Raw genomic sequence first — 23,007 nt, forward strand, 5'->3', positions numbered from 1 at the left:
TCCCTTTGATGTTATTCATTCGGATGTGTGGGGCCCTTATCATGTTCCCTCTATGGGCGGCTATCGCTATTTTCTCCTGTTTGTGGATGATTTCTCTCAATATTCCTGGATTTACCTGATGAAATCACGCGATGAAGTACCATCCTTGGTGAGGCAATTCCACCAGATGGTACTAACACAGTTTGGGACAAGAATAAAGATGTTCAGGTCTGACAATGCTAGGGAATATTTTGAGAGACATCTTGCCTCATATTTGTTGGAGTATGGTGTTGTCCATCAGAGCAGTTGCTCCTATAGTCCACAGCAGAATGGTGTTGCAGAGAGGAAGAACAAACACATCGTTGAGACGACAAGAAGCATGATGATCACAACCACAGTTCCGGTTCGTTTTTGGGGTGATGCAGTTCTCACGGCAGTATATCTGATTGTTGTTTCTCCCTGGAAAGTGGATATCAGCCGATTAGGTGTGGTGAACCACCACTTGTATTGTTGTTTCTACTGAGAGAACTTCATGAAAGTTGTAAAACTGTAGGTCATTCAGACCTGGTTACACTGCAAGTGCAGTGTTCGTATATTGTTCTGTGGACTCCTACAAAGTGTAGGTCATACAAACTAGTACTACAGCTGCAGTGTTTGTGCTTGGTTCTCTGTGAAACCGAAAATCAGCAAGTGCCTAGTTGTGGACTGTAGCAGCTCTGTAAGGCAGTGTGCCTTTGGTTTTGTGTATTTCTAAACCTAGAATCATGAATAGTGAAGATTCAGCTACATCCGGAATCTCCACAATGCTGAATGGAATTAGTGGGAGCAGTGACCTATCCTTCCCTATGGCTGTTGTTCCTCTTGATGGGTTAAATTACCTAGAGTGGTCAAGAGGGATCAAGTTATACATAACTGCAAGGGGAAAAATAGGCTACATAAATGGAAGAATCAAAGAACCACTTTCTGGAAATGCAGAACATGATAGATGGGATCAGGGGAATAGTATGGTTATGTCATGGCTTTTGATCTCCATGCAACCGAAAATAAGGAAGAACTTCATGTGGGCTGAAACTGCAAATGAGATCTGGGAACAGGCAAAATCCACATATTCTGAACTTCGACACTATGCCAAGATTTATCAACTGTAAGCAACCTCATCTACTTGTCAATAGGGGGAGAGAAGTTTATCAGTTTATTACTCTGACTTGACCACTGTTTGGAAGGAGTTGGACCATTACCAGAATATTGATTGGAAGTGTGATGAAGATGCAAAATTGTATAAGAAACTTGTCTCCCAGCAAAGAGTGTTTGCTTTTTTACATGGTCTCAATCCTATCTATGAATCCATAAGAGTACAAATTCTAAGTTCTAAGGATCTTCCTTCAATTCAGGAGGTCTATGCTCTTGTCTAGTCTAAAGAGATCAGGAGAAACTTGATGAACAGCACCGGAGGGGATGCAATTGTGTTGGCGGCAAAGGGGGGTACCTCTACTAGTGGTGGACCCTCTTCCAAGAGAGGGGATCTCCAGAAGAAAGTAGAAGATAAAGAAAAATTGTTGTGCACTAATTGTCAGAAGCCCCGGCACACCAAAGATACTTGTTGGGATCTCCATGGGAAACCAAAGTGGGCTTAGGATCTACCTAAGAAGCAAGGCTCAGATGTAATTAGAAGGCCCGGGCAACAAGGTACCAAGAAACACCACATGGCCAACATAGTTACTCGGGAGAATCAGCCCTCCACTTCTACTGTGACTCAAACACCACATGGCCAACATAGCTACTCTAGATCTGACCCAAGGGAACATATTGTAAACTCCTGTGACCATTTTGAGCTTTATGGTAGAGCAATTCGCCAGGTGGATGCTCCTCCCACCACCTCTTTTGCATCCACATCAGGTAATCCTACCACAGCTTTCCATGTTGCTTCTCACAACCTTGACTCTCCATGGATCATTGATTCTGGAGCGTCAAAACACATGACTGGTATGTCCTCTTACTTTCAAACTTATCACCCTCTTTCTAGAAGAGATAAAGTGAGACTAGCTAATGGATCATACATTTCCCTAGCTGGTCAAGGAACTCTCTCTCTTCCCCTCGGCCTTACTCTTTTTGATGTTCTTCATGTTCCAAAATTCCCTATGAATTTGTTCTCAGTCAGTAGTGTTATAAATTCCTTAAACTGTTCTGTGACCTTTTTCTCTTCCTATTGTGTGATTCAGGATCTGGCCTCGGGGAGGACATTTGGTAGGGGATGTATGGTTGATGGACTCTACATGCTGGAGAATACGACTGGCCTTCATGTTACAGAGTCTATGAGTCAATTCAGAAAGAGTAAAATATATTTGTGGCATTGTCATCTGGGTCATTTGTCCTTTTAGTCATTGAAAGTTGTTTCTAATTTTCCCAGAACTGTGTAAGTCAGTGTCTGTTTCTAATTTTTCTTGTCAAACGTGTCAGTTAAGCAAGCATTGTAGAACTCAATTTCCTCAAAGAAATAGTAAATCTGAGTTTCCTTTTCACATTGTGCATTCTGATGTGTGGGGCCCTGTTACTTTACCTTCTGAGAGTGGTTACAAGTACTTCATTACCTTCATTGACGATTATTCTAGATACACTTGGGTATATCCAATGCGAACCCGTGAGGAAGTACCAAAAATTATCCAAGATTTTCAGCAGATGGTCTTCACCCAATTTCAGACCGAGATTCAAATATTTCAGTCAGACAATGCAAAAGAGTTTTTTCATAGTGACCTCATGGAGTTCTTTGCTTCACATGGCCCACTTCATCGGAGTTCTTGTGCCCACACACCACAACAAAATGGTGTGGCTGAACGGAAGAACCGACACCTCCTTGAAGTGGCACGGGGTCTACTACTCCACATGAATGTTCCCAAACGATTTTGGCTTGAGGCTATTCTTTGTTCTACATACCTCATTAACCGAATGCCCTCTCGTTGGTTAGAGTACAAAGCCCCACATCAGCTTCTCTTTCCTAAGGCCCCTCTTCTTTCTATCCCTCCTCGTGTTTTTGGTTGTCGGTGCTTTGTCCAAAACCTATCTCCCACCCGAGGGAAATTGGACTCTCGTGCTATCCCGTGCATATTTCTTGGCTACTCATTCTCTCAGAAAGGGTATCGTTGTTTTGATCCTGTTTCTCGGAGATTCTGTGTCTCCATGGATGTTACCTTCTTTGAAGATGAGCCCTTCTTTCCTGTTTCTCCTCAGGGGGAGTGTAGACATGAGGAGAAACTGGTTCAGCTCCTCCTCTTCCTAATCCTTCTCCTCCTTCCCCTTCTCCTTCTGATCCTCCACCTTTCCGTGTTTTTTCTCGTCGTCGTAAAGGCCAACCAGGTTCAAGAGATGTGGAGAATCCAGAAGCTGTACCTCGAGTGCCATCAAATTCCTCGGGGGAAGATCATACTCACTCAGGTAACTTGACTCCCAATGATGGTCCTGACCTCCCTGTTGCTAATGATCTTGACCTTCCTATTGCCCACAGGAAAGGTGTTAGGTCGTGCACCACTAAACACCCCATTTCCAACTTTGTTTCCTATGAGAACATCTCACCTTCATTTCGTGCCTTCCTTACCTCCATTGACAGTATCCCTATTCCCAAGAATGTGGCAGAAGCTCTCTCAGTACCAGAATGGACAAATGCCATGAAGGAAGAAATTGATGCTCTTCACAAGAATGGCACGTGAGAACTTGTTGATCTTCCTAAAGGAAAGGATCCAGTTGGATGTAAATGGGTGTTCACTGTTAAGCATGGTGCTGATGGAACCGTGGAGAGGTATAAAGCTCGTTTAGTGGCAAAGGGTTTTACTCAAGTATATGGAGTTGATTATGCAGAAACCTTTGCCCCTGTTGCCAAAATGAACTCTATTAGAGTACTTTTCTCTCTTGCTGCCAATCTGAATTGGGATCTACATCAGCTCGACATCAAGAATGCCTTCTTGAAGAGGAAGTTTATATGGTTCAACCCCCCGGTTTTCTGGCTCAAGGAAATGAACAGAAAGTGTGCAAGTTAAAGAAGTCTTTATATGGACTGAAGCAATCACCAAGAGATTGGTTCAGCAGATTTCATACTGCAGTTCAACAGAGGGGATACAAGCAACGTCAGTCAGATCACACACTGTTTGTAAAAAGGGGAGAAGGTAAAATGGCTGCCCTAATAGTATATGTGGATGACATAATTGTTACTGGTGACTGGAAGGATGAAATTCAAAGTTTGAAGGGCTTCCTTGCCACTCAGTTCGAAGTGAAAGATCTAGGACCTGCCAAATACTTCCTTGGAATTGAGGTTGCCCAATCAAAAAAAGGGTATCTTCATCTCCCAAAGTAAATATGTCCTAGACTTGCTTAAGGACACTGGAAAGATTGGGGTTAAGCCAGCTGACTCTCCCATTGACCCCAACCATAAGTTAAGTGACAACCAAGGTGAACCTCTTAAGGATGTGAAGCAATTTCAGAGGCTTGTAGGGAGATTGTTGTACCTCTCTATGACTCGTCCAGACATAGCATATGCTGTTGGTGTCCTCAGCCAGTTCATGCATGCACCTAGGTCCACTCATCTTGAAGCAGCGGAGAGAATACTGTGCTATCTTAAGAAGTTCCTGGGTGCTGGCTTATTTTTCCAGAAACATGGACATTTGAGAGTTGAAATTTACACAAATGCGGATTGGGCTGGATATCAAAGTGATAGAAGGTCTACTAGTGGTTACTGCACCTTTGTAGGAGGGAACCTTGTTACTTGGAGGAGTAAGAAGCAAACCATGGTAGCTAGATCCAGTGCTGAAACTGAGTACCGTGCAATGGCACACGGAGTAGCCCAAGGTATGTGGATAAAGAATCTATTGGGAGAGTTGGTTTTTCCAATGGACAAACCCATGACTCTACTCTGTGACAACAAGGCAGCTATAAGTATCGTTGCTAACCCGATACTACATGATAGAACAAAGCACATTGAAGTTGACAAGCACTTTATCAGGGAGAAAATCATAACAGGCGAAGTATGAACTCCATACATCAGCTCTGAAGACTAACTAGCGAACATCTTTACAAAAGGGCTAAACCATTCCAGACACCAAGATCTCTGTGACAAGTTGGGCATGATTGATATCTATGCCCCAACTTGAGGGGGAGTGTTGACTGATGTATTGTATGTATTGTACACAGGGGTATTTTTGTAATTTCTGTAGACTTCTTGTGTTGTACGGCCAGTATAGTATAAATACAAATGTTTCACTCGCATGAAGCAGTTCTTTTGAGGCTTTAAGTCTGCAGCCTCTTCTCTTCTCCTTCTTCTTCCTTCCTTTCTTCTTCTTCTTCTTTTGCTCAACAGAGCATAAATCCAATTTACTTTCAAGCATTGAGGCTTTGGATGAGAAGGAAGCCCAAAGAACAATGAATGAACATGAGAGGAAGTCAAGATGGAAAATGAAAAAGGAATTGGAATAAGTGCTCTATAGAGAGGAAATTTCTTGAAGGCAAAAGTCATGGCATAGGTGGACCAAGGAAGGTGATGGGAATACCAAATGTTTTCATGCATTGGCCAATGGGAGATGGAGAAAGAATTTTGTGACCAAATTAGAAATCGGTGGAGAAATTTTCTCCTCTCAAGAAGGGATAGCAAGGATTTTCGTGGATCACTTCAATTCAAGGATGAGAGGACCTCTAAACATTAGAGAGAGGCTGGAAGGCTTAGAGTGGCCAAGGCTAGACAACAGCATTTTGGGTTGGCTGGAAAGGAGCTTTGAAGAAAAAGAAATCAAACAAGTGGTGTTCTCTATGGATAATTAAAGGCACAAGGTCCAGATGGTTTCTCCATCGCCTTTTACCAAGATTGTTGGGGAATAATTAAGGAGGATTTGGTTGAGGTTTTCAAGGAGTTTGAAGAGAGACATGTGATTAGCCCTGGATTAAATGCCACTTTCTTAGCTCTCATTCCGAAAAAGATTGATGCTAGACACCCAAAAGACTACATGCCCATTAGTTTGGTGACGAGCATCTATAAAATCTTGGCAAAGGTGCTATCCTTAAGGATCAAAGTGGTCTTATCATCTATCACTAGTCAAGCTCAAGGAGCCTTCATACAAGGTAGGCAGATAATCAATTAAATCCTAATAGCAAATGAGTGTGTGGAGGATATGAGGAAATCGGGGGGGCCGAGGCTTTGCTTGCAAGTTGGACCTTGAGAAGGCATATGATATGATGGACTGGAGTTTCCTCTTGGAGATACTTAGGACTTGTGGGTTTGGGGAGAGATGGTGCTTATGGATGATTGGTTGCCTCACTTCGGTTCATTACTCTGTGCTAGTGACTGGAGTGGTAAAGGATTTCTTTCTAGCCTGCAGAGGGTTGAGACAGGATGGTCCTCTTTCCCCTTTTCTTTTTACTTTGGTGGCGGATGTGCTGATTTGATTGATATCAAAAGCCGATAGGGAAGGGGTAATATATGGTTGGAAGATTGGAAGGAACAATGTCTTTGTAACTCATCTCCAGTTTGCAAACGATATTATCATTTTGTGTGAGGGAAGAGAGCCAAAAAGAGTGAGAAATCTTAAGGATCTAATATTACGCTTTGAGAGAGTTTCCAATCTAAAGATCAATTTTGAAAAGAGTTGCGTAGTAGGGGTCAATCTGGTTGACAATGAAGTTGAGTCTATTGCAAACTCCTTGGACTGCTCTATTTCTTCTTGGCTCGTGACATATTTGGGTTTACCTTTGGGTGGGAATCCTAGGGAAAGCAAATTTTGGTACCTAGTTGTTGAGAAATATGAAAGAAAGTTGGCCGCTTGGAAAAAGAATTATATCACTATGGGAGGGAGGGTAACTTTGATTAAGACTACGCTTGCCAATTTACCGGTCTATTATCTCTCTGTGTTTAAGATCCCCCATAGGGAGGCTAGGAAATTAGAAAAAATGATGAGAGATTTTCTTTGGGAACCAGGGGAGAAGAAAATGGATCACTTAGTTAGTTGAGAGACAATTTGTCGGAGTAAAGAGGCAGGGGGTCTGGGATTAAGTAATTTGGTCCTAAAAAATGAAGCTTTTTATTGGGGAAGTGGCTATGGAGATGGCCTTTGGAAAGAGAAAGTTTGTGGCACAAGGTTGTGCTTAGTATTCATGGTTGTTCTATCTCTGGTTGGGATGCTGGGGTATCTCATCGGACTACCCAAACAACACCGTGGAAGGCACTTGCTCCCCAATTTCCTTCAATTTGTAAGGTATGACACTTGCTCCAAAAATTTGGTTCTTTTTTGGGAAGACACTTGGGTGGGTAATCAACCTCTAAAAGACCTATTTCCTTCTCTGTATTCTCTTTCCCTTTATAAAAAGGAGGTTATCTCTGTTTTTCTTCCCCCTCCAGTTTTACCTTTATCCTTGAACTGGGACTTTGGTTTTCATAGGGGCTTAAGGGAGGAGGAGCTTGCTTGTGTTATTGAACTTCTATCCATTGTAGAGAGTGTTTGTTTGGATCCCTCTTCTCCTGATAAAAGGGTGTAGACTCCTATCCCAAAAGGTTATTTCACTTGTGCATCCTTCTTCAAATCCCTTTGTTTGAGTACTTCATTTGAGCCTTTCCCAGTGAAAGAAGTGTGGACAAAGCCTGTGCCTCCCAAAATTGTTTTTTTTTGCTGGGAAGTGTACCTTGGTAAGATTAATACTTTGGAGAACTTACAAAAGAAAAAGCCTTTCATTTGCTTATCCCCAAACTAGTATCTATTGCGCAATTCTCATAGTGAGGACTGTTACCACTTATTGGTTTCTTGTTCCTTTACTGCAGCTCTTTGGGACTGGATGTTTGTTTTGTTTGGATGTAGGTGGAACAACCAGTAGAGGTAAAATCATTATTCTCACCAACTACCATTGCTTGCCCAACAAAAAGAGAGAGGAGCATGTGGAGATGTTTCAGAGCAGCCACCCTATGGACAATTTGGGAAGAAAGAAACACTAGAATTTTCCAAGATAAAGAGAGGTCCTTTACAGAAGTGAAGGAATGTATCTTAACCAGGGCTATCCATTGGCTGAAATCCTTGGCTTCTTTAAGCTCTTTTTCATTTGATGACATTTGGAGGAATTGGGCCATAGTTGCACATACTTCAGTTAGAAAAACCAGAGCCACTACAATTTGGGTAACTCTTCCAAAAGGATTTTTTAAACTGAATTTTGACGGAAGCAGTCAGGGTAACCCAAGACCATCTGGCATTGGAAGAGTATTGAGGAATGACAATGGCAACATCATGTCCTTATTCTCAGGCCTGATAGGGATAGGGGACTTTACAAGAGCTGAGATATTGGCTGCAATACAAGGAATTCAGATTGCTAATCAACTAGGAGTGGAGAACCTATTAATTGAAGGGGATTCTAAGGTGATTATGGGCTGGCGGTCAAATCCAGATTCAGTTGTTTGGAGTTATAGGGATCTCATAAAAAAAGGTTAAATGCTTAACAAGGCACATAACATGTAGTTATCAGTGGGTGGGTAGGGAGGCAAATGCCTTGGCTGATTATCTTGCTAAACAGGGGTCTACTAGGGACCAGTTATTTTGGGCAGCATTTGTAATTTTATTTCTGATCTCTTGTAATGTTTAGGGGAGGCTGCATCTCATGCCTCTCCAAGGGATTCTTGTAAAATCTTATTTCTCTTGATTAATGAAATCATTTTCAATTATAAAAAAAAGATTCTCCTGTTCCTCTCTTTCCTCTCAACGTAGGGCATTGAGCAAAGATCTCTCTTGGATTCCTTGGTTCCAAGAGATCAGTTTTAAAGGGACCAAAGAAGAATCCCCAAAATCCTATTTCGAGCATCAACAACCAAAACATAGATGCATCACATTTTACTTAGCAGCTTTACATAAATAACATCTTCCTACCTTCTTAACCCCCTACTTTGAATATGGTCCAGAGTGAGATTGCTGTCCAATGCTACAAGCCAAGCAAAATCTTCCACCCTAGGTGGGATGGGTTTTCTGCATACCCATTTCACTTCCGATTTCTCCACTTTATTCTTTGCAAGACCATTGTAACAAGATTTAACAGAGAAAATTCAATTCTTGTGATTCATTCCACAATCGTAAATCTCTTCTTTCAAGTTACAACTTGCAGCTTAGATAACAAACCCACACATTCCTCAACCTCCTAATTGAATATAGGTCTCGTAAACCACAAAACTTTTCCTTGGGTCATTTCAAAAATATCCGCAATAGACACATCCTTCCTACTTAAGTTGTATATCTGCGAGCACAAATCACAAAATTTGCCAATTCCCACCCAATCATCTTCCCAAAACTTAATAGTTAAGCTCTCCGTGTAGGGATCATATGGATTTGATATGGGTCATAAATCATGGGTTTTAGTTTGTGTATGGCTAAAAATGGATTTGGCTAATCTTTTTCAAAAGTTCCATACAGCTGTGTAGAAGACCAAAAGAAAAATGAAATATGTAGGGGAGCTAGGAAGAGAAGAACCAAGGGGCTGTGTTAGTTCAGGTGGTGGGTGTTTTAACAGAGTGATAATGGAAAACGAATGGATAGTTGAAAGGGAAACTTTTCTTTGCAAGCTTTTCTTTGCAAGTGTAGTATTCCCTTGCATGTCTGGTGCTTGGTGACATTCAAGGAGATGGGGGATGCTTTGGGTGTCTTTACTAAAGTGGATGAAGGTAATAACTACCGGATATCATTTCAGATTTTGATCCGGGGAGGTCTACAATGGCTATTTTCAGATTCCTGGATCTGGTCGTCCATGGTGAGGTTTATATGGTTTGTGTGGTGGTGAGGAGCCAATCACTGTGTATTTGTTATTTTATGTTATATACTTATATTATATATAATTATTATAATATGGCACTTATAATATATGTGTATATTATATATAATATTTTATACTTTACAATGTATCAAAAAATTTTTATATGCATATTATATGCCATTTAATATAAAATATTATATATGTAATATTTTATATATAAAAGACTTAGGCCTGACCCAACCCATAATCACCCCTACAAACATCCACTAAAATGAAAAAGTTTATTTAAGGATTAAAATGAATAAAATTTAAACAACAAAATTAATTTGGGCGTAGTGGCAGACTCATGGTCATTACAAGCTAGTGACCAAGGTTCAAACCTTCTTATAGCCTACTTTAGTTTTTACACCCAAAATTATGTGTATTAGGCATTAGAATGGTGTGACAAATTTGAAATTCAAATTCAAAACTTGCCTTAAAAGATTAGAGAGAGAGTAACTAAAGTAATTAATGAGAGAGAGGGAGAGTAATTAATTAGAAGGATTAGCAATAAAAGAAAGATTAATGAGAGAAAGGGAGTAATTAAAGTAATTAATGAGAGGGAGAGTAATTAATTAGAAATATTAGCAATAAAAGAACGGGGAATCATTAATTGGTAATGTATCAGCTGATACATTAGAGTATTGACTCATATCATGTCCGTATCGGCCCGATACAGATGAACAGAAAACAGAACGGCTGCTTTGTATACATTTCGTGTATTGGGCCTTTATCAGAATGACATGTATCAACTTGTATCAGCCGATACATTGCGAAATTTTGAACGTTGTTTGGATGGAGTCTTGTGCATGATCTGGGTGATAAGGAGTTTATTGACACTATAGCCAAGAGGACAAGTGTAAGGTCGAGGAAGGAGCTCGCTTTGATTTTCATTTAGGATGGGTTGGTTGTTGGCAGAGACTAGATGCTAGGAAAGGAGAGCATGTGGCAATAAGGTAGTGGCTACCAGTAATGTGGAGGCAATCAGGGTTGTTTGACATCTAGCTTTGAGGTTATTTAACCTATAAGATGGTTATCAAATAGATGTACTGGTTCCAGGTGTTCTGTTGGAAGAAAATTCAAAATTCAAAATTCAAAATGTGCCTTTGTGTGGTATTTAATCTGGAGTTCATTTTGGTTCTTTGATAGATGAGAATTTGATTCCTAATTGTAGGCTGTTTGAGGTGGGCACAGTATGGCAGGGTGTATGAACTATCCAAACAAAGGGTAAATAGGGATGACCTATTTTTGGGACTGCTGGGACTTGAAATGAAACTTGAAAAGTTTGGTATAGGTGCAAAAGTGAGCCTAAAAATGGGCATGCTTCTAATAAACCATTCTTTGTTTCTTTTATCTAATAAAAATTACAGTTTCCCATAAAAAAAGGGGGTGGGTGAGTGGGTATTCATATTAGATATTTGCAATATTTTATGGGTGGAACTTTGGCCTCTTTTTTTTTTTATTCTCTTTGGTGCAAGAAAAACACTCTGAATTTATGGTTCATCTTGAGTGGGAGTCACTTGTATAACATGCTGCATTCTACACTGTTCTGTTTATGTTGTGTATTTTTCCCTGCCAGGCAGATTGCTCATGGTACCAAAGACTTACCTCTCCATTTAATCATGTCATCAAATTTTGAAACTAACAGAAAGATTTTAACTCCTTTCAGGCAAAGCAAAGTAGCTACCAACGCACTCTGACTGTTTTGGCTAGAATCCAAAGTTGCTTGTGCAGGACTGGAGTGATTTCCAGAGGTAAAGTCGTATAAGTTTAACTTGCATAAATATGACATTATCCTTATTGTTATTCTATACATGGAGTATATTTGAAGCATTTTATGCAACTGTAGCCATTCCACTAGAGATAATTATCCTTATGAATCAGTTTTATCTTTCTGATGTGGGATGGCTACAGAGGAAACACATAGCATTAAGACATTGATTTTGAGCTTAGGTTATATTTCTTATAAAATCTCAAGAGTTTCCATTTAGGGGTTAGACAGGCATAGATGCCCAAATTTTACTTCCAGGAGATACCTCTAGAGCTAAAATATCATTTGTAGAGTTAAGTTGCCCTATATAGGGTTGTTAGGTCCATAGGGAAATTTGAAAAACAAATGAACTAAAAAGATTCCTTCTGCTTTTATGATGGTGAATGATGCTTTTAACCCTCGTAGGTCTACATTGATGGTTTATCCGTTTTTCTTGCATCTCTAACTTGGTATGGGATATTCTGTTGTTAGTATCATTATGCCTAGGGATAGTTGAAGGGATGATAGATCCATCCTATGGACGCCCAAAGATTGCGGAATAAGGGGCGAATTTCAAAAATTTTATCTCTCCCTTCAACTGGGAATCGTATTCCCTATTTAGAAAATCATATTTTCAAGGATCAATCTTGAACCATAAACTGAACCAGATCTGAACCAAAAGGAGTGGGAGAGGATAATACCTGATACGGAGAAATACTATCTCCCAATGGAGGTGTTCACGCTCAAGGAAGGATCCAAAATCAGCTCCCACTGAAGATGGCGCAGTGAAGGATGGAGCAGAATCAGCAATGTTCTTCAAAAGAACTTGACCCTTCGCAAGAATCAACTGGACGGCTTGTGAGTACAGCTCCAATCAATCTTTTCCCAAAAGATTGAAATCAAGATCCAATCTTGATTGCTCCCAAGAACTGGATATCGAACTGAAGGAATGGCAATGGCAGGAAGGTGGCGGCAGAAGAGAATTCGCAGTATGCAGGAAATCTCTTAATCTCTCTTTCTTAAGGAGAAGAATGCTATTGATGTTATTGTGTGCTTCAAGGCTGTCGCCCCCTTCCCCTTTTATAATCTTAAAGGGATCAACTCCTAATCAGATTAGGAGTTGCTAATCCAAATCATATTTGGGTTAGAAGTCCCTTAGTGATAAGGGATAATCCTTATCTTATCTGCAGATCAGATCAGCTGTCTCCTAATCTAATTAGGAGGTTTCCAGATCTAAATCTTATTTAGATCTTGGACTCTCTGAGTGGATAGGGTCTAAGTCCAATCCTTTTAGCTGACCCACTTCAGAATTCGCCCCCTTTAAATGACTGATCAAATCAGCCCAATTCGAAATGGGCTTAAGGCCCATTAAGGTTATGTACTCAAAAAACCTTCCAAATTGCTGCCCAGTTGGGCTTCCTTGTATGGTGTGGGACCCAAGCATTGATCTACACATTAGCCACATGGGTTCAGCTCAGCCTTTGTTACAAGGCCTGGCCAAATGCACTGCTGAAGACGGTGTACCCCCTGAAACCCATAAAATGAGCCCTATGGGCCCAACACTTACACTAAGTGGTCCCTGGGCCAAGCCACCTTGTAACACCCAGGGACTGTGGGCAGATGCAAGATTAGCCCATCAGGCATTATCCTCAATGGTCTTACACTTAACCTCTCAGCCCATAATGATCATACACTGCCCGACAAGAGAGGACCTCTCCCTCGACTGCAAGGAACAGTGTTGCACTCTCCACTTATATGGATCCCGGGAATTAAAACCTTCTTGCAAACATTTTAGAAACCATATATATATACTTTTATATCTTATATAAAATATATTTTGCAAAACAAATCTCAACGGTTGAAATCGGCTACCAGCAGTCTTGGTTTCCATCAGTGAGAGTGCATCCCCGATCATTACCTTTGTCCGACAAAGGGGCTGATCCTATCACTATGATCACTCACTCAGATGAATTCTCGGACTGTCCCAACATACCCAGGTTTTGACCCCCGCTAAGGATCTCACTGATTGGTACATCAAAGACAGCCTAATCCGACACCTAGTGCAGTATCATAATCGAGTCTAGGGGTCAGGTGTAACTTTCTAGTTTTGCCCATCAATCTCCAAGGTCCAGGGCAATATTGGAAATCTGGTCCAGTTCAAAGATTCAATTAATCCTACACTGTATGTGCCTAGGGTCTCACCCTGGCAGCTGAGACAAGCCACCCCAACCGACTTGGTGGCACTACAGTGTCAGCCTTGTCAGGATAGGTCTCCCCAGTCCGACCCACTGGTTGTGAACATTCTAAACTAACACGAGTCTCATTAAGTGTCCAGTTTAAGGGTATTACACAGAAACATACCAAGGGAACATGAATCAAATATGTATCTTTATTCATTTACAATAAACTCATAAAGTACATCATTCTGATTGAAGCTAAGGGCATACAAAACTGTCTAACAATGGTTACCAATTATCCTTCTTGTGTCTTCACGTATGCTTTATCTCAAATTTTTTTTTGGGTCTATTCTGCTGTGAAGTTCTTTTCTTTTTCTCACAGAATCCCTTAAAGTCATGCTGGTCTGTGGTTCTGACCTACTCGAATCTATTTGCATTCCTGGAGTTTGGATCAGTGAGCAGGTATATTTGCTGGCACAGCATGACCCATTCCTTCTACCACTAATTTTTAGAGAAAAGGAAAGAATGATCTTGGATTCTCTTATGGATGTTCCATGTTTTGTGTACTTTGGTGATTCATTGAGATCCTGGTTCCCCGCATGCAGGTTCTGTTTGTACACCTTTCAATGAAATTGCTGCATACTTTATTTTCTATTAAAAGTACCAAGTAGATTATGGCCTGTCTTATACTTTTCTTACTTGGGTTGGCTAAGAAACCATTGCAAGTGAAGTCAATTCATTTTTCAGGTCAGGACCATCTGCAGAGATTATGGTGTTGTATGCATACGAAGGGAAGGAAAGGACATTGAGAAGATCATCTCTGAGGATGAAATATTGAATGAAAACAAGGTAATAGAAACCTTTGGATGCACCCCATAAACAAATGAACTTTCCATAATTTTTAGGCTGCATGGTGAAGGTGGCAAATCAGCGCATGGATATACAGAGCAGTTTTGTTCATAGAATTTCATACTGCTCAAGAATATATGTCCTTGATCAGTCACTTTGATTGAACAATTGAATAAAACTTTTAATTGATTGGGTGAACTCAAATTATTTTGACTTAGGAATTTTTTCACTGTCAATTTAGTTCTGGAGCTTATCTTTGACCAATCTATTGGGTTTGTCTTGGATGAGAAATTAGACCATCAATGGGTGGGCTTTTTCTTTTCTTTTTATATTTTTGGGTAAAATATGGGTTGGCTTATGCCATAGGAAGGACGACTCTTAAGTTGGTCTCTTTTGCTCTTTCAGGCCAACATTAAAATTGTAGATGAGCATGTACCTAATCAAATCAGTTCAACAAGACTAAGGTACGCATTTTTATGGTATACTGGGAAGAATACATTCCAAATAGTGGGATATTTACCTTTTCTGTTTATTCATTTCAGGGAATGCATATCGAAAGGACTTTCAGTGAAATACCTTACTGCAGATGAAGTGATTGATTATATCAGGCAACAAAATCTGTACTCAAAGTCAAGCGAAGAATGATGGTTTAGGCCTATCAGAGCTGTTCTGTGGAATAGCTTCTCGAGCTTAATATGTATAGACAAAAACTCGTTTTTGCAATTGAGCACACTATCAAGGGTGTCATAAATGTTGGTAAGATCTCTTTGCAATCTAGTAAAATGTATATCTATATACATGTCTGCACATATTATGTGTATAAATACATGCATCAATGATTTAAGCGCCCATAGTTTAACAATGAGTATGGCATTAAACAGAATAGAATGGTGAAACAGGATTCATGTAGCCGGATGACCCCATAGAGGTGGGATAATGCTTGGATGATGATGATGCATACATCCATGAAAAAGTTCATTTATCTTCAGTGTGGCCAGTAGGTTGCTTTTGCAACTTCTTGCTGGGATGAATTAGATTTAAATGGTGCTGTTTGCATTTGAAATTGTGGATTGATGAACATGCATTAGGATGTTATTGTCTTAGCTGATATTTCTCTGCATTGAGATAATGGCAAAGAATTCTTATCGTGTTCTTGTAAGGAAAAATTAGAAACAGCTTTTATCCTCTTCTAATCTGCTTCCTGAATGCCAATAAAGGCTTTGGCTTATTACTAAAACACCCTTCTCCAACTTTATGCAAACGGCTGAATATGATACTGGAAAGACATTATCGGAAAAATTTGTGACCAATCAACTGGTATCATAAATGTGTTAACCAATCAGGTGGAACTTATCAAAATTCACGGGTGGATTTTGATTGATCAAAACTCTTGTATAATATCTTTTTGGCATTATATATTTTTCTCATGGTTTTCAAAACTGGACTGGACTGGAAAAACCGGGAACCGGTCACCTGACCGGTTCCGTTTTACCCCAGAACTGTTTTTTGGCCAAAAACTGTTTATTTGGTCAGCAAACCACTGACTTGGGCGGTCGAACTGTCCAACGATTTTGGCTGTTTTTATTTTTTTGTCAGAATAGACCGTCTATTTGGTTTGAACGGTTGGACCGTTCACCTAGGAACTAGATCCTGAACGGTTTGTTGTCCGGTTCAGTTTTAAAAACCTTGATTTTCTTATGCAAAGGGTTTGAAAGACATAATATCTGAAAAATATGTAACCAATAAACTGGTATCATAAACATGATAACCAATCATAGGGAATTCATTTACTAGATAATAATAACATCAACCCATCGTTCATAAGCCCACAAATTTACCAGTGGGTTCAACTCGAGGTAGGTCCCTTATGACTTATATATGAACCATGACTCCTTAACCTGACTTGCTCCGGGTTTTTGTAGAGAATCCACATCTCCTGAATTGGACGGCTAGTCTCACGAAACCTGAACAAATCCCTTCCCCTAAAGCAACAGGAGCAGTTGTCACCAGGGGTGCTCGTGAAAAACTGAAAAACCAAACTGCAGTTAATCGAATCAATCGGTTGGGTACTTCTGAAAAATTAAAGGATGGGTTTGGTTTTTGATTAATCTAAAAAAATTTGATAGTTAACTGGTGGTATCGATTTGGTTTTGGTTTAGAGATATGAAAAAACTGGTAGGACCGGTTCGATTTTTAAAAAATCCTCATGATTCAGTTAATCAACCCGTGAACACCCCTAGTTGTCACCCACACATGGAGCCAAGGAGCAATGACCATTACACTTTTAAGCTAATGGTGTTTTTTTGTAAGTTTTAGAGTATGTTTTGGAGAGCTCCTATGGTGATTGAACTGTGGTGACAGGGCCACTTTTCAGAAGTTACTTCTGATAACTTTACCCGAAAGCCCTTGGAACACTTGCGCCACATTTGGGAGTGCTTAAGTTAAAAATAAGTATTTCAAAATAAGTGTTTATTTGAATAATCAGTTATTTACATTTGACATCCAATTTTTCAAGTGCTTATTTTAAAAAGTAGGACAAATTTTTTAAATTATCGCTACTGTTTGCAAAATTGACTAACTATACCCTTGATGTTTACGTTTTATCTTAAAAATACTCTTACTATTTCTAAAAATTGACATCACCCTTTAATACTAACGGCAAATATCCAATTTGCCCTTTGAAGACCCCCCTGACGTGCGCCCAGATACGCCGATCTGGTCACCAAGTTTACAAAAGAGTGATGAGCAGTTCCGATGATAATTTTACGAATTCAAACAATAACTAATAGGAAAAAAAAAGGCTATTCAACATTTGATTCCTCTTTTATCCCCTGCCTGATTGCCTTGCTCTCTCTTTCCTTCAATTGCTCCCCCACTCCACCTCTCCCTCTCGTCTTGTCTGTATAGAAGCTTTCATCTTTTTTTTTGTGTGATTAACTCCCCCTCTTCCTCTCGTCTCGTCTGTTTCTATCCGCCTTATCAACCCATCTGTATGGCTGCTCCATGGTAAGATTTGAGAAATGGTAGAAGCCAATTTAGCGATCAGTAAGAATTATAAAACCAAAAAGTGCTTCATTTTAGATAGAAAGCCTCGGTGTCCTCCATTGTTGCTTAGGGGGTGGCCAGTCAGTGCTCTGGCAGACATGGGAGAGGGATAATAAGCTTCGGAACTTAGGATTAATGACAGTGATGGGTAATTGGACCTGGACAACAACGAAGAAGGAGATGGTAGTACCAGTACTCGTCGTCCTCCATTGTTGCTCAGGCGGTGACCAGTTGGTGCTCTCACGGGCTCACCTTACTGAGTTGTCTTCAATTTCATCGGTACTCTGGCGGGTTCACCTTACCTGGTTGTCTTCGATTTCAGTGGAAGAAGAAGAAGAACAAGAGGTGGGAATGAAATGTTGGAAAGCGGTGCTGCTGTTGCGCTACTGGTACAGGGAAGTCATTAAATGGCGCCCATAGGCAAGTCATGAAATGTTGGAAAGCTGTCCTCGAGTTGCTCTTAACAAAATCCGTGTCAAGCACACGATACACCACTGAGATGGCCCACAGTATCAACTCTCAGCTAAATGACCAAAGAAAGCAAGCGGCTTTAGCAGACTATGTAGAGCTGATGGACTGTCCATCGATCGTTTAACCGACTCTGTCCACGCTCTAGCTGAACAGACCGCCCGATTTCTTTTGAGTGGCTGCTCCGGCAAGTGCAGAGAGAACTTATATCCCACTGTATGGTTTGTGAATGACGAATATCTTGTCAGCATTTTCGTATTGGTGGCGATGGAGGTGATCTGAGTTCATGGTAGATCTAGTAAAAATGATTTGCTTTAATTGAAACAAGGGTTCAACTTTTGTCAAAGGAGGGTAGCGGCGGATGGAGTAGAGGAGGGCAGATCCGCAATTTAACTTTGAAATAAGGGTTCTTCCTTCTTTGTGCCATAAACGCTCATGACCCAGAGCCCGTTCTTGATCATCACACTGGGAGGTCATTGAGGCTTCTGTTGAACTGACTTCCGGGAGGTCATTGAACAATAAGAGTATTTTAGAAATTTTAAAATAATTACCATTCACGTGGTCATATGTAAATGAAATGTGATAGAAAATTAATGTAAGGAAGGTTTTAGACAATTGTAAGAACACTTAAGGGTACTTTGTGATAATAGCTAAACAGTAAGGGTGGAGTTAGTCAAATAGTTAAACAGTAGGGGTAGTTTAAGGAAATTGCCCTGTTTTATATTAGGCATTTGATAATATTTTGTTCTCTGATAAGCATTTAAATAAGCATTTGTGATTATTTTATACTTCATTTTACGGAAGTATTTTTATTAAATTAGTTTTATAAAAACACTTTTATGAAAGTACTTTTATAAAAGTACTTTTATGAAAGCATTTTTATAAAAAAGTACTTTTATGAAAACATTTTCATAAAAAAAACATTTTGATGAAAGCACTTTTATAAATTATAATATGAAAGTGCTTTTATGGAGCACTTATAAAAGTACTTTTACAAAACTATTTTTATAAAATTCAAATAAGGATAATTTTAAAAGAAAATTTTGAGTAAGTGATTATTATATAAACATTTAAAAAAGCTGGAAATTTAGATTTAAAAAATAAATCCTTGTTTTTAAAATAAACACTTGTTTTGAACTTATTTCCTTAATACCAATAAATGCTTAATGCCCTAAATAAACACTTATTTTAAATAAACATTTATTTTTAGTCTCCCAAACATGGCCTAGTTCGTAACTGTGGGAACCTTGATCCTGCATAAATGTTAATGAGCCGAACGCATAGTAAAGCTTACGCCATTTCAAATAGTGTTGGAATGCAGACCTAAAAGTTTGTCGGCCTTCCATTTCATGGGCGACTCTCTCGCGCTTGCGTGTTCAACCCTGACATGAACTTCGAAATAAGAGACAAGTGCACTTTCTCCTCATCTTCTTGGATGGTATATTGTGATTTTCCTATATGCTATTTCGGAGATTTATTAGTTCTAAAAAGGAAAAAGAAAATGCTTCATTGATGCATATCACCATTGACATTTGATCAAATGTTTGTTAGATGATAACTGACTGATTTGGATGCGTCAAAAATACACAATATTGAGACTAAAACTGAAGACTTCGTTATCAAAAGTATTCATAAATTATACGGTACTTGCATGAACCGTCTCAAGTATGGTTTAAAACTGATATTTTAGAGAATATTTCTGCGTATTAATTAAGCTTTATGGCATGTGGAGGGCCTCATATTCTTTTTTTTTTCATTATAAATTTGTATATTAAGACTGTTCATTTTTTGAAAAATTATTTATTCTAATAAATACATTTATCTAGATAAGTATTTCTAGGAAATACTTATTTGGGCAAATTCATTTATTAATGTTCTTTTAGTTCTCAGTAAATAAGATATTAACCATTTTAACCATAAAAATTCATTATTAAAAGGGACAATTTTGTCCCATCCAAGTATTAATAACTTTGCCCTCTTGGGAGATGGATATCACTTATCCGGGTAAGTGATACTTAGAAAAAATAAAATTTTCATGAATCCCACATAAATCTAAGAAAAACATAAGTATCTTGATCAATGGGAACCAAAACCCAATTGACCAACTTTCTGCCCTTTCAAAATCCAAAAAATCAAGGGAGCTAAATCATAGATATCCATTTTAAAAAGGTGTATAGAATCTAAATTTTAAAGAGAAAAAGGGAATAAAAGACATTACATGTGCTATTTATTTGAAGGGCAAAATTGTATGATAACATGAAAAAAAAAAAAACAATTATTATACTATACTAATAAATAATGTGGTATGTTGTTTGTGAATTTCATAAATGGTAAAATATATTAAAAAACAAATAATTATATTATTAAATTGGATGGAGAAAGTTGTCTTTAGAAATCAGGACCACTGACTCTGGTGACTACTGTCATAGTGTAGATGGGATCTAGTCCCAACCGTCATTACAGCTGTACATTGGGAGGGCAAGGGAAGGGAGATGTTCCCAATGCACGACTGCTGATTTTCTAAGGCTGTTGTGACTGATAGTTGGGACCTAAATGAGTGGTCAATCTAGATTGTACATCTCAAAGAAAACCTTCTTGATTCTTGATTGGCCATGTTTCCGTTCCTTCACGAATTGGGATCTGTTACTCACATAGTGTGCCTCACACTTAGACTTGTTCATGGGCTGGTGGCCCGACGGGCTGGTTCGGCCCAGCCCGGCTCCCGGACGGGCTTGAACAGGTTTTTTGGCCCGTGGGCTTAAGTTCGGGCCAAAAAACCCAGCCTGCATAAAATTCGAGCTGGGTTTAGGCTTTGCCAAAATAGCCCGACCCGAGCCCGACCCGAGCCCGGCCCGGCCCGACCTAATATTAAACTTAAAATGAGTTATGTGATTTATGTCCATTTGAATAAATTTTTTGATTTAATAATGTAAAATTGTGTTTTAAAATATAAAAGAAAGGGAAAAAATACCATATTGTAGGCACATTGTTCATTTAAATAGAAAAAAAAAGTACTATATGAATTTTTAATTCTAATTTGAATAGGAAAAATTGTTTTTTTTTTTCAATTAGGTCGGGCTTCGGGCTTTTTATCAGGGCCAGGCTCGGGCTCAAGTTGTAGGCCCGTTGGTCGGGCCGGGCTCGGGCCTAGTATATTTTTATTAGTGATAAGTGAAAGCCCGACCCGAGCCCGACCCAGCCCGGCCCATGAACATGTCTACTCACACTGATCTTACAACTTCATCCTATCATGTATGAAGAACATTTTCCCATGAATAATAAATATAAATATAAGAGATATTCTCGATATATGACCAAGACATACTGCGAGATCAGTGTGAGACGCATTCTGTGAGGAGCAGATCCGGACCCATCTCCCAGACTCCTATTGCAGTTTTCTTGTCCAAAATATATCTATGGAAAATGGTTATATGGAACATGTGGGAAGGTCTATTCTGATTGACATATTTATATATTTTGTGATTATATATATGTTATATATATAACATTTACACAAATCATATAATATAATATTATTATATTAGTTTAAAACAGTTAATTAATTTGCACTAAAAAACAATCAATTAATTTAAGTAATTGCGAAAAAAAAAATTCTTTGCTGAGAAAGTTCATTATAGTTATTGTATGTTTAAAAGATAATTCTTGCCTCTTTTTCTCATTTTTTTTCTATTTCCCTTTTCCTCCAACATTTGTTAATTATAACCCTTTTCAACCGTCCAATCCTGCTCAAATTTTGGGCTACATTTGACATAATACATAATTATTTGAACAAATATAAGCAGGCTATTATCATTTTATAGTGACTCTCAGCTTATTGTTCTAAAAACAATAAGAGAGGCTTAACTGCATGAATCAAACCTGGATAGTACATAGTTTTTTTAGCTGCAACCTGTAAGTCTTTTTTAAAAGTTATTTATAATCTATACCAACTTATGAAATATCTATTTATATGTTTATTAGGATGTTGTTTGGTCTGGTTGTCAATTATTGAAAAATGGCACCAGTGCCACATTGGTGTTTCTTCTTAAATGGTGTTTGGTTAAATTGTTTATTAAATAAATATATGTCTTGGTTTGTGTGAGCCGGCTGTTGGGAAGTTTTTTTTTTCAATATTTCCCCCAACATAAAGCATTTTTTCACTATTCGGCTTATGTGGTGCCTAATGGCATCTAACTGTCAAATAATATTAAAAATGTTTTTTAATTATTTTTTTTTCATTTTTCAAGATAAATAAAATATAAAATGTTTATTAAATAAATGATAACGAAACCAAACAACCCCAAAATGTTAGTTAAGACATATACATGTGCCATGTGCAAAGCACGTGAATATACTCAATAATCAATACGTAAAAATAGGTGCTTATTTAATAAGCACTTATTTTGGACTGGGAAGTAAGTGCTTATTTTGAGAAGCCCAAATTTTGGACTTTTTTTTAACTTATTTTTAAGTGTTTATTCAATAAAAATCGATGAGGGTGGATTTGGCCCTCCAATGATATTGTGACACATGCCACCTCGCAACAAATAGGTGACACTCGGAATCACTTTGGCAACAACTTGCCTTAGTCAACTTGATGGTGTCCCACCTGGCGGCCTGGCCTAGGCGTGACCTGATGGCCTGGCCCAAGCGCGAACTGGCGGCCTAGCATAGGCACAAACTGGCGGCCTAGCCCAGGCGCCGACCTAGCGGCCTGGCCCAGGTGCGAACTGGCGGCCTGGCATAGGCGCCAACTTGGCGACCTACAAGACGTGATCGCCAATAAATTCGGCATGCATATCCAAACACTCCCACGATCATTGGAAGTTGGCCCACGTGCCGAACGATTCGGAGGGTGGTCAACGTGCATGGCGGTTACCTTAGGGAATCTCAGACCACTTAGATGACTTCTTGGAAATATCGGATGTGGTGCGTGAAGCCCACGCCAAA

General features: G+C 39.1%; 1 protein-coding gene across 3 annotated transcripts in view; it reads left to right on the top strand.

Moving 5' to 3' along the window:
• Positions 1-15,737, top strand: part of NMNAT (nicotinate/nicotinamide mononucleotide adenyltransferase) — a 43,372-nt gene extending 27,635 nt beyond the window's left edge. For 2 of the 3 annotated variants that reach the window (XM_010254478.3, XM_010254476.3), the window contains 5 exons: positions 11,438-11,522; positions 14,078-14,157; positions 14,443-14,544; positions 14,950-15,008; positions 15,087-15,737. In XM_010254478.3, the coding sequence (XP_010252780.1) occupies positions 11,438-11,522; positions 14,078-14,157; positions 14,443-14,544; positions 14,950-15,008; positions 15,087-15,189 (429 nt within the window). In that variant the 3' untranslated portion in view covers positions 15,190-15,737. The remainder of the gene's footprint in view (positions 1-11,437; positions 11,523-14,077; positions 14,158-14,442; positions 14,545-14,949; positions 15,009-15,086) is intronic. The other variant, XR_734704.3, reaches the window with a different exon arrangement.
• The last annotated feature ends 7,270 nt before the right edge of the window (positions 15,738-23,007 follow it).

This window comes from Nelumbo nucifera, chromosome 1, assembly GCF_055504915.1.
Source record: "Nelumbo nucifera cultivar China Antique chromosome 1, China Antique-T2T, whole genome shotgun sequence".
Lineage (NCBI taxonomy): Eukaryota > Viridiplantae > Streptophyta > Magnoliopsida > Proteales > Nelumbonaceae > Nelumbo > Nelumbo nucifera.